The 11,965-nt window shown below is 38.9% G+C and overlaps 2 protein-coding genes across 2 annotated transcripts; one reads left to right on the forward strand and one right to left on the reverse strand.

The window, feature by feature from the left end:
• Window positions 1-519: 519 nt before the first annotated feature.
• tnfsf10 (TNF superfamily member 10) lies at window positions 520-4,492 on the forward strand. Its single transcript, XM_084103286.1, has 5 exons — window positions 520-706; window positions 1,885-2,031; window positions 2,257-2,302; window positions 2,381-2,500; window positions 3,006-4,492. Exons 1-5 carry the CDS (start codon window positions 527-529, stop codon window positions 3,467-3,469), a joined length of 957 nt encoding a protein of 318 aa, XP_083959412.1. The 5' UTR covers window positions 520-526; the 3' UTR covers window positions 3,470-4,492.
• Window positions 4,493-5,733: 1,241 nt separating this feature from the next.
• On the reverse strand, window positions 5,734-10,319 carry msl2b (MSL complex subunit 2b). Its single transcript, XM_084103285.1, has 2 exons — window positions 9,201-10,319; window positions 5,734-8,162 (listed from the first exon to the last, which is right to left on the reverse strand). Exons 1-2 carry the CDS (start codon window positions 9,340-9,342, stop codon window positions 6,508-6,510), a joined length of 1,797 nt encoding a protein of 598 aa, XP_083959411.1. The 5' UTR covers window positions 9,343-10,319; the 3' UTR covers window positions 5,734-6,507.
• Window positions 10,320-11,965: the final 1,646 nt, after the last annotated feature.

Genomic DNA, 11,965 nt, shown 5'->3' on the forward strand with positions numbered 1-11,965 from the left:
CCGTGTTAGTGTGAGGCTATTTTGAGCCTTGTTAGTGGTATTAACTAGCGATTTACTTTTACTTACTCTGTGCCCCATATACTGTTATGAGCTAATCTGTTTTTAGAAATAAAACTCTTTACATTCGATTTTCATGAAAACGCATCCCAGGGAACAATCGACTCGGTAACCATGTGTTAATTACCCCTAGGTTCATTTTTCACTGGAATTGTCCTTTAAGATATTAATTTGTGTTTCATGGAAGAAGCCCCAAGGGTTTGGAAAAACCTGAGGGAGTAAATTAAATGTTTGAGTGAAGTGTTCCTTTAAACTGAATTTTCCAGCAGGCAAGCACGGTTTTAGGATCAGTTTAGACAAGTTTTATGCTTGATGTACGTTTTAAAAGTAATTATATCATAAAGTGATTGCACTGAACAGAAAATCAAAAACGAAAGAGGTTCTTACATGCATTATCTTTACAGGAAAGTAAATCTTGCACTTCGTTTCCTTGATAGTCAAGCGCTGCCCCGCCTCCATGCCTTTTCATATGAAGAGAGAAGGAATTCTGCCTCAGCTTTTGTCTCGAGCTGCAGGAACACACGCAATGGTCAGCATGACAAGCTCACACACCATGCAGTATATCGGACTTCTGTTGCTGGCTGCAATTCTCCTGCAAACAATAGCAGTGGCTGTAACGTTCATATACTTCAGCAACGTCTTATCGACGGTAAGGGCCGTGTACCTTCTGCGTTTTCTTGCACGTTACCTCAGAACTTGTGCAAAGTTTGTCTGGCCGCCTTGTTGTGCATGTTGCGACATTGAAATGCAGTAAATAGAAGACTTAAGAGCGAATGAATGCTGTTTGCAACCGTTCTCGGTGTGTTTGCTGAGGTTTCTGCCTGCATTTTGTTTAGTGGACAGCTGCCAACAGGTCGCTCAGTGGAGCCTGAAGTACAAGTTAAGCAACAGCAGACTACACTCAATGGCAATGTACAGTTTATCATTTAAAAAAGTCTCTTTGAGGGGAAAAGTTTGCATTTTATGCATGCAAAATATAACTTTTAATAATTATTATTGTATAAAAAATAAGCACAGATCTTAATTTACACTAAAATATTTTCATGATTTATCACATTTTTTCTATTGTAAAATCAACTTAGATAATTCATGTGGTTCAGACGACATAATATTTTGAGTTTCTGTTGAATAAACCAATTTCCTTCATTGTATTAACTCAAAGTTTTACTGCAGCCAGGTTACTTACTTTTTTAAGTTAAACCAACAATAATTTTTTTTTTACACTGTGTGCACTAGAAAAGATAATAGAATTTCATGAAATTGTTATTTAATAGAATGGATAGATAAAATAAATAGCATAGGAAATTGCTTCATTTAGCATTTTATGCATGCAAAATATTTTGTCTTTTAATTTGTTTTTTATATTAGATCTTATTTTTTATAATCAATAAATTCCACTAGAAACAAACCTTGTTGTATTATTTTATTTTAATTTAATACTGTGAAGCTGCTTTGATACAATCTGTATTGTGAAAAGCCCTATATAAATATACTTGATTTGATTTGAATTTGTATACGATGATACGATTTCAAGCAATTATCTATCTATCTATCTATCTATCTATCTATCTATCTATCTATCTATCTATCTATCTATCTATCTATCTATCTATCTATCTAATATAAAATTGATATTTTGCCTGATTCAAATAAAAATAACTACATATAATATCATGTTTGCATTTTATTTTATTTGCAAAACAAGCTTTTTATATTTCATGCATATGCAAAATGCTTAATTGGGACATAAGCAGCTTTTGTAATTGGTCACCACGCTGAATATTTAGTTGTTAAAATCATAGATATTAAAACATTTTTTATTCACAGATGAAAGAAACCTTCTCCAAGAGCAGCGTGTCGTGTCTGATGCGCGCCAACCTCAGGACGATAAAGGGTCAGGAACTGAACGCGGCGGAGGGAAAAGACGACCCCTGCTGGCAGGTCACGCAACAGCTGCACTTTCTGATTGAAAAGGTATCCGCTTCAGAGGAGGCCCATGCAGTCATAAAGCTGTAGAGTGTAGACAATGAGCCCATTTATGACTTGGATCGTTTTCCCTTTTTTAATTAATACAGGAATTTCCTTAATTTTTGTAAGATGAAACCCAATTTTCAGAAGTTATACTGAAGAATTGGTCCATTCACAACTCTCAAAATCTAATCTTTGTTTTTCCCAATGTAATTATTTTTTTTCTCTCAGTCAATGTCCAGCCGTTATCAGAAAGAAATCTCATCCGCCGTCAAAGGTATTTCAGAGCACATTCAGATTAAGTTTATATGAAGGCATAAGCCACAAGTGAATAAACCGTTGGGATTTTTTATAGACGAAGTCTCGCGTGTACTTCCCTCATTGGTGATCCAAGATCAAGATGATCTTCCTCGGCCTAAGATCGCTGCGCATGTGACTGGAAGCTATACACCAGAAGCAGAAAAAGATGGAGGAGGTATGTCTTGTTCTAGCAAACACTTGAATTAGGTTTGTTCATAGTTTGACTTCAGCAGCTCTTTTCAGTTTCTGTATATGTGCTGAATTATTACAATAACAACTGCAACTGATTAAAGCTTGTTTATCTCTGGTTCATAGTCCACATTCACCTTTAAAGTACATTGAGATATGCAGACTGACTGGATGACATCCAGATCAGATAGAAAACAACTACGCTATGTAAAAATTGCACAAACAATGTTGCATCCCTGCAAATAAACATTCTTTTCATGTTAGCTTCCCAGAAAGGAAGCTCATAAAACCTTTAATGTAGGTCAGAGCTCACTTCTTTAAAAAAACACAAAAAACACACAGTTTCATCATATCTCTGTGGCCATTTGCCTGAAACAAAAAGCTGGTTTATAACTTGAGCCGAGTTCCATTCGCCTGCCAAAACGCCGAAACAATGCAGCTTTTCTGTCAAACCCCGACCCATAATCCTTCTCTCTGGCTTGACAATGCAGGTCTACCGAACAGGAAGGTTTACGGCCAGAAGATCCAGTCGTGGGAGTCCGAAAAAGGTCTGGCTTTCCTCCAGAACGTGGAGTTGAGTGACGGAGAATTGGTGGTGCCTCAGGCCGGCCTCTATTACATCTACTCCCAAACTTACTTCAGACACTCGCTCATCGAGGAGGACCAAAGTGACCGCGAGGAAGAGGACGGCCCATCGGGCGAATCGGTCCGGGGGAAACCGATGCTGCAGTACGTTTATAAAAAAGTAAGCTCGTATCCGGTGCCCATACTGCTAATGAAAAACGCCCGGACGACGTGCTGGTCACGTGACACCGAATACGGCCTGTATTCCATCTACCAAGCGGGGCTTTTTCAGCTCGGAGGAGGAGACAGGGTGTTTGTGACGGTCAGCAATGTAAGCACCATTGACATGGACGAGAAGTCCAGCTTCTTCGGAGCGTTTTTGGTCAGCTAGTGATACACAGCCTGAAAAATCGCACCTCACGGTTTGTTATGAACTCCCAGATGAGCGGCAGGACTCGGCTTGCTCGGTATTTCTACCTGAGGTTTTTTTTGAACAGATGCCAAGTGCCTTAAAGCATTTGGACGCTCTTGCCGAGATGCTCCGTCTCTTGCCAAAACAGTTAACAATGATTGATGAGAGCATGGAAAGGTGCAAATATTTGGCGCTTTTTTAACATTCGGCCAGCGGATCTGATCGTAAATCAGTTCATTGGTGAAATGCGTTGGAGCTCAATCCCAGCACGTCTGCCTGGAGGGGCGACGGAAAGCGAGGGGCTTGCCAGGTCGTTTTGGAAGCGAGTCGTTTGGACGGTGCGTCTGTCCAGGCAGGATAAAGAAGGTGCGACTTTAAGCGAGACTTTTGCGCCTGTGGAGGAGCTGCAGGCTTTCACTGTGTGCTTCTGTCCTCCTTGGACCTGTGACTGCATTGCCCTTTTTCAAATGTTTAAAAGACAAACTGCATATTGGAATGTAGAAATGCGGTCGGAGAGACTTGCACAATCTTTGCGTTTTACAAATCATGCCTTGATTGTATTATTGACATATTGTGATTGTCAGTTTCAGCACTATTAATGTGTTTGTATGAGTTTGCGAGTGAAGGAGTTGTTTTTATTACATAATTCTTTCCTAAAGCATTAATCTTACATTTGCTAAATGTGAAAATCACTGTGATGGTAAATTGTCTTGTACATATTGTCTTTTGTATATACATTTACCAGCACTGAACATACACTGTGGAATGTACAGACACCTGAGAAGACGATCACGTCTTTTCACCCTTCTGCATTTTAGTATGTTCTTTTTAGTGTTTCGGTTTTATTATTTTTGTAACATAATCTGAAACAGACTGTCAGTTAAACAGTAACTATGTACGTTACAGTACACTGTGTTCTCCCCTTCTGGATATTTTTTTCTTATCCAGGCCATAATCTTCATATTAAATATGCACAGTATGCATTAAAAAACAATCAATGGATGATTCAATTTATTATTATATATATTATTAATTTCAAGACTGTATTACTTCAATTTTGTAAGTTTGGGGTAATATTTTTTTTTATATATTATATAATTTATGTGTGTGTGTGTGTATATATACACACACGTTACAAAACATTGGTATAAAACAGTACATATTGTCATTATATATAAGGTGATTATTGTTATATCTCAGATATTTCCAACTAAATATTTGCCACTATCCACTGGAGCTATTAAATTTTTTTGGGCCATTTTTTCCCTCCAAAATCAGTTTGTTGTTATCGCAGAATGAATAAAGTGTTTTATAGAAAATTTGATCAGATTTACTACACCCATTTCCCATGAACAAAGAGGTCATGAATATGCAAATTATTGAGATACACAAGATACATTTTATCACAATAGCAATTAATTTTTTTGTATTCTGCCCACTTGTGGTAAATGTTCGTAATTACAATTACTGGGCAGAGATCCAGTGCATTTCTGCACCCCCGTTTGCTTGATTACACCATTTAGGACATTCCGGTTACCCATCTAGTGCTCTTTGGAACATGAATGATTAACAGTTATATTTTTAATCTCTAATGTTTCAGGTGCAATATAGACTGTTCAAAGGTACCGTAGTCAAGATGCCACACCAGTTGAAAACAAACAATAGCCTATATATGGATTTTACCATGGCTGAATGAACCCAAGCAATATTTTTCCTGAGCTGGAATATGAATGACACACCTCATTAAAATTGCATGCTTAGCCCCTGTAAAATGATTTTTGCACTAGTAAAGAAGAGATACTGTGGATCTTCCAGCTGCAAGCTAACAAAACAATGCCTCCTCCAAACTATACCCACCTTCATATGACTTCTGGTTGACTCGGTCAAGAAAAACAACATGTACAGTTCATTCATGAACAGCTGTATAAGCTACGCACTCACATATGGACAACATATGTTTCATTGCAAAGTCTTGTGATTTTAATACAATCTTGTAATTGTTTGCAGCACCCTTTGTTTAACATCATGTCAGTGCAGCTGTGTTGAGCTTATTCTATTCGCATTCATGTTGATATATATATATATACCATATATATATCTATAGTCACACTAATTAACACATTTATCATTCAAAGCACCTTTCTAAACTTGTCAAAATGATTTATAAAATCACCTTCAGGGGGAAAAAAACCTATGCAACTACTTTGATAAAGTGATTTTTGAAATGAAAAACAAGAGTCGTGTTAGGTTTTTTTCTTTTTTGTGGAAATATGTTACATTTATATTACAGGTATTTAAATGCCCCAAGGAAAAATAATAACAGTTTGAGACAGCAAAAAACTAGCACAATCAGGACAACAACATAATTTAGACAGAAAAACCGTACATACTGCATCTGTGTGACTTGCATCTGTAGAAATGGTATCCAGCTGATGCCCTGGGTGGACCGTAATCTATGTTAAGTGATACCCAATAAATACTGCAAATGTTGTTAATGTAACTTACAAAATATATCATAAAATGTACTTTTTAAATTGTATTCCTTAAGTCTGTGTACAAAAACTGTTTATAAATACAACCAGTCTCTACTGATGCTGTAGGGTACCATTCATTTAACAGGTCTCATCCCCTAACCTACAAACTGAAAATCTTCCACATATGCACATAACGTGACCCACAACAATGAGGTCAGGTATATCTTGCCAAAGATCATGCCTTATAGATCACTTGTACTGAAATGGAAAGAAAAACCTTTACCAAAAGAAACTTTCGACTTCTATTATCCAGTCTCACCGCTCCTCCTCTAAAGGTGTGCAAGAAAATCAAAAAGAATTGTACAAATGATTTAAAGGCACAAGCTTCAGCAATAACTAGTTTAATTGATAATGTGAACTGGAACAGAATCACAGTAGCTGCCTTATCGCTGACTCAACATCAGCCCCTCGGTACAGTGCTGCCACACTGAAAGCAAGTCGGTTTGGAATACAGAGCGATGTTAAAGGAGAATCATCTGGAACTCAGTCAAACCTCATGTCCAACGGTTCATCGAATCCTTTGTCTTCGTGTGGCCCCGTAGCCAAGAAGGAGGCCACAGGTGAGCCAGCCGCCGTGGAGACGTTAAGCATCCCGCCAGTGCTGCTACCTGTAGCGTTTCGCACTGCAATGCTGGTGACATTGATGCCCAGAGTAAGTCTTGTCTGCTCGAGCGCCTTCTCCGGCACCGCAAAGGCCTCCAGCTTCTTTTCGCCATTGGCCATGTAGGAGTTCTGGCAGCCCCTGCATATGCAGTCCAGACAGGCTTTGCGGTTGGAGTAGCAGGGGCATCGCTGTCCACGGCACGTAAGAACACTTGGGTTTTGAGTTGCTCTGCCGCACTTGCAGCCCTTTTTCTCTTGCGCTTTTTTGTACACCACTTTCGTGGGGCTCCCGGGAATGAGTGCGTTAGTCAGAATCCGTTCTTTCGTCTTCTCTTTCGACTTTGGAGTGCCCTGTTTGGACTTAGTGTATGCCTTTTTGGGTCCATGGTGGTCAAGGGTCTTTTTGACAGTTTTAGCAGGCACCAGTAATGTCTTGCCCACCTTAGAAAGGCCGCCACCGTTGGGCACCGCCGCCATGTGCGGGATAGTCAGAACAGGAGATTTAGGCTCGCACTTGACTGGAACAGGGGCGGAAGTGCCCAACGTGGGGCCGCGGATGAAGGTGGAAATGGGTAGGGGTTGGATCTTCTCGCTGTCGCTTTCCGACCGCGAGCGTTTCCGGTTGGACCGTGGCATTCTCTGTGTCACGGCGGAACAGGATATTCCCAAATGTTGCGGATTCTTCTGGGACGTCAGGTGTTGGGGCAAGAGAACTTCCTGTGGGAGTGAGGAGAGTTGTCGGGCAGAGTCAACCGAGGCAAAAGGTCCATTTAAGTTCCCCGAAGGATCAAGAGCCGACTGCAAGATAGCAGGACACTCATCCTGGGTGACGTGGTCTGGTTCTAGAGTCCTGAGCACTTCCTCTACACTCAAGAGGAGAGTCCCGCCATCATGCTTAATATCCTCGCCAAAGCCACAAATGTCCATGGTGCTGGTACAAAGCTCCTCGCCAGCAGCTGCCACTGCCTCACACACTGGGATCTCATTTGTGAAACTCTCTTGTTTCACTACGTCACTCCCACTCTCCACCGAGTCTGGAACACTGGCCTCTAGTGAAGGTAAACTGGCGGTCAATTCCTCCACGTTGGTCAAGCCATTGCAGTCCTGGAGACCATTCACCCCTAGAGGACTAAGGCCTTGCTCCTTGATCTCCGTCGAAGGGGACTGGACCTCGTCAGGGAGCATTTCTGAGGTTGAGGGTGTTGGGGACTGGTTTGTGAAGCTTTGGGAAAGTGACTCCTCCTCCTCCTGCCTGTTGTCCAACGAGAGGCCCTCATTCAACAGAGCGAGGATGTCTGGGGAACCTTCCACAGTACTTGAAATGTGCTGGGCGAGAGGAGAATCTGCGATGTACTCGCAGAGCTTTCTGTAGCAGTCCACCAAGATGCACAGCTGCTTATTCTCTTCAAACTGCTCATAGTCTTTACACCAGCTGCACGACGGTTTCATCATCATCTTTTTGCCTTTACATGATTTACAGACATAGTGCTGGCACGACGAATTGGTAGGAGCGATTGGATTTTGTAGCAAATTGCCTACATAAAGAAAGGAAATATGTTTAGACCATGAAACAACATAACAGGTACTTTGATAACACATCAATGTGCTAACTACTCAAATCACAGCCTAAATAGGCTGCTTGGATGTTGTACCTTTAAAATAAGTTTCATCTGTAATTAGTTTTGTAGATCATGAGCAACATAATACAAGCACTATATTGTATCTCATTAGATATGGTTTTGTAACATTCAAGAGAAGCCCCACATATGTCCTGATGTTAAAGGGTCATGTGATGTTGCATGATGTGGTTCATATTACATGCTCAGCATATGGTTGACAGGGATCTCAAAGGCAAATAATATATACATCATGTAAACATGATTTGCTTAATACAAATATTAATCAATTACTTTTTTTCCAAATAAAAGAAAATGCATGGACTATCAACAGCTGTATTTAAAAAAATAATAATAAAATAAAATAAAAGCAATGAATTGCCTACTCATTCCAAATAAAGCATTACTACAAACAGGGTTCCCACACCTTTTGACAAATTTATTTATATCAATTTATTATTTGCAATTACAAAGTGCATTTGTAGCTAAAGTATAAAAAATGATGATATAAATTATAAATAATGATATGCACGCCAGGAAATATAACAAAAATAACACGCACACATATATATATATATATATATATATATATATATATATATATATATATATATATGTGTGTGTGTGTGTGTGTGTGGGTGTACGTTCTATTTATAATATTTGAAGAGAAAAATCTTTAGAAAATCTGAAATGTTTCAAGCAGCCAGTTTTATCTGACTGAGCAGGCAAAGCATTACTATTCAACCACCATGTATCTATAAACACACACAGCCTGTATGCACTGCTGTGTGTCTAAATGCCCAGGCTCCAGTTGTCATTGTAGGTCAGGAATTTGTGGACACAGTGGGGGTGTGTCATGGTCGGTGGGGCTTCGAGAGCAGCTATAAAGCATGCAGCGATAAAGCAGAGGTGATCATGCAAGCATGCAGTGATGAAGCAGAATAAACGGGCTCTCACCACACACAAGGCAGGCGAGAGACTGTCTGAAAAAAGGCAAGAGCTTATAGATTTCCGCCAAAGCCTGGGGGTCCCGGGGATCGCACTGCAGCACCGACCGACAAGCTGACACGTAGAGAGTGGTCGCATTCACCGGGTTCATCTCAGCAGTGTCGTGCTAGACAGATCCAGTTCGGGGAGGAAAAAAAAAGAAAAGGAGCGACAGTACAAGGCTTCAGTCCCGCCAGCAGCCCACGTCTCATCAATGTCGATGAACCTGCGCGTGCAATTCCGTCGAGTGTGAAATGCAAGGGAGATTTCAGCAGATATGCTTGTCTTTACATCGCATGCATTAAAACCACTCCATCTTAACGTTTGCCCCTCTTCCACGGCACGAAATACGGCCAAATCCTCATCGTCATCGGATAAAAGCACATTCACGTTGATCCGATTGAAAACACATTCAGCGATGCATGTGCACGATTTTTTGCATCTTTTTTTTTTTAATGCAACAACAACACACTGGTGGCGCTCTTCACCCTACCGGGCCTCCAATTACCACCAAATTCAAACAGAGCACAGATTGCTTCCTTGTCTTATCCTGGATGAATGCAGTCCTTATTCGCGGTGTTATTCCATATGTTTATTTATTATTCTTGACGTGCACATACGTGATTAGCCTCGGATCATAGTGGTAACACACAAGCACCGTCACTCTTGTTATTGTCCGCCGCTCTTCATGGCGCTGCCGCTGCAAAAAAATAAAACAGGCCGCTTTTTTGTGCACCCAGTCTTTCAGTGCGTTAGGGTGCCAGATATTCACCGTGCTTGCTGGCGAAGTAATTTCAGGTCTGGTGTAACAAAGCGCCGTGAGTTAAGTGCCCGTTTGATGTCAGTGTGAGCTGCGCCTCAGGAACAAAAACAGGCCGCTTCGCTTCTTTTTAGGATTTATCCTGCCGTTTTCCTTTCGTAGGAGTGCGTCGTAAATGTTAAGCGTGATAAATACGCAAATGTAATATCCACTCCATATGCACAAATCATCCTTTGGAGAAAAACGTATAGATATATATTCAGTAGCGATATTGAAATGTATGTGTATTTGAAAAGGCTTCTCCCCTCCCTTCCTCTCCGCATTAGAACAAGGAGGGGGCGCTGCTGTCCACATCTCGCGAGAACAAATCAAGAACGGCTATGGGAGAGGGACGCTGCCGTGATGATCTCGCGATACTTTTCCCGGCTTGTGAGGCTGTCGCGTTTAACTCGCGAGAAGAGAACTCAAAACTAGTGTGGGCGACTGGTTCCCTTGGTTACATAAACGTTATGATGTGATGTGGGGCGTGGCCCCTCTAGAGTAAAGATGCCCTATGGTTAACAGAGGCAGAAGAAACAACAATAAATATAACCAATAATCAGTAATCCAGACACATTATTAAAACAGTAGTCAAATTACCTGATATACATGTCAATTATTTTATCCGCTTTCTTTCTGAATTGTAAGACGAGAAAATTTAATTAAAGTAAAGCTTTACTATAATTAAATATAAAAGGCACATCACGTAATTACAAATGTATTACAATGGCATTAGACTATTTTAACTAAACTTTAAAATATATTTATATTAATATTATATTTATATATATAATAATAATAATAATTATTAATATTATTAGAAACAACAATAAGAATATATTTTTAATTTCTTCAAATATTTGCAATAAAAAATTCATAAACACTTTGTTGTTCTGGTTGAAACTGTCTTCACATCCTGATAGCAATCAATGATAGCGGTTAGTAGTCTCTATATATATATATATATATATATATATATATATATATATAGAGACTACTAACCGCTATCATATATATATAGAGACTACTAACCGCTATCATTGATTGCTATCAGGATGTGAAGACAGTTTCAACCAGAACAACAAAGTGTTTATGAATTTTTTATTGCAAATATTTGAAGAAATTAAAAATATATTCTTATTGTTGTTTCTAATAATATTAATAATTATTATTATTATTATATATATAAATATAATATTAATATAAATATATTTTAAAGTTTAGTTAAAATAGTCTAATGCCATTGTAATACATTTGTAATTACGTGATGTGCCTTTTATATTTAATTATAGTAAAGCTTTACTTTAATTAAATTTTCTCGTCTTACAATTCAGAAAGAAAGCGGATAAAATAATTATCTCCCCTAAAATAATTAATTATTTAATTATAAATAATTAATTATTTATAATTAATATAATTATATATTAAAGAAAGCGGATAAAATAATTATCTCCCCCTATATATATATATATATATATATATATATATTTTAAACAAAGTACCTATATCGTCTGTGGAAGTATCAGGAACAAAAAAATGTTCGTCCAATCATTGCATTTGGTCCGAATGCAATGATACATTGTCCTACTTGCCTGTCAAGGTATGGATTTCTCGCGCAGACATCACACGTCATCGGACAGTCACCGAGTGCCGCAAACGAACAAGAGCCACCTTTTACAGACGTAGTCTTTGACAAAAGCGCGATTTTCTCAGCTTTTTGCTCAAAATGTCTTTTTTACGAAGCTCAACCACTTTCAAGTTTTAATAAAAAAAAAAAAAAAATGCATGAAGCTAGAATAAAAAGGTTTTTTTGTTGTTTTGTTTAAAAGCAGAGGGTCTGTTTTTTTCTTTTTATATATTGCATGTTCAGATATTCATACAACAAAATATTCTGGGGGCCATGAAACTTTTGTGAAAATGATCAAAAAATGTTGGT

Source organism: Abramis brama (genome assembly GCF_963993115.1).
Source record: "Abramis brama genome assembly, chromosome: 24".
Taxonomy (NCBI): domain Eukaryota; kingdom Metazoa; phylum Chordata; class Actinopteri; order Cypriniformes; family Leuciscidae; genus Abramis; species Abramis brama.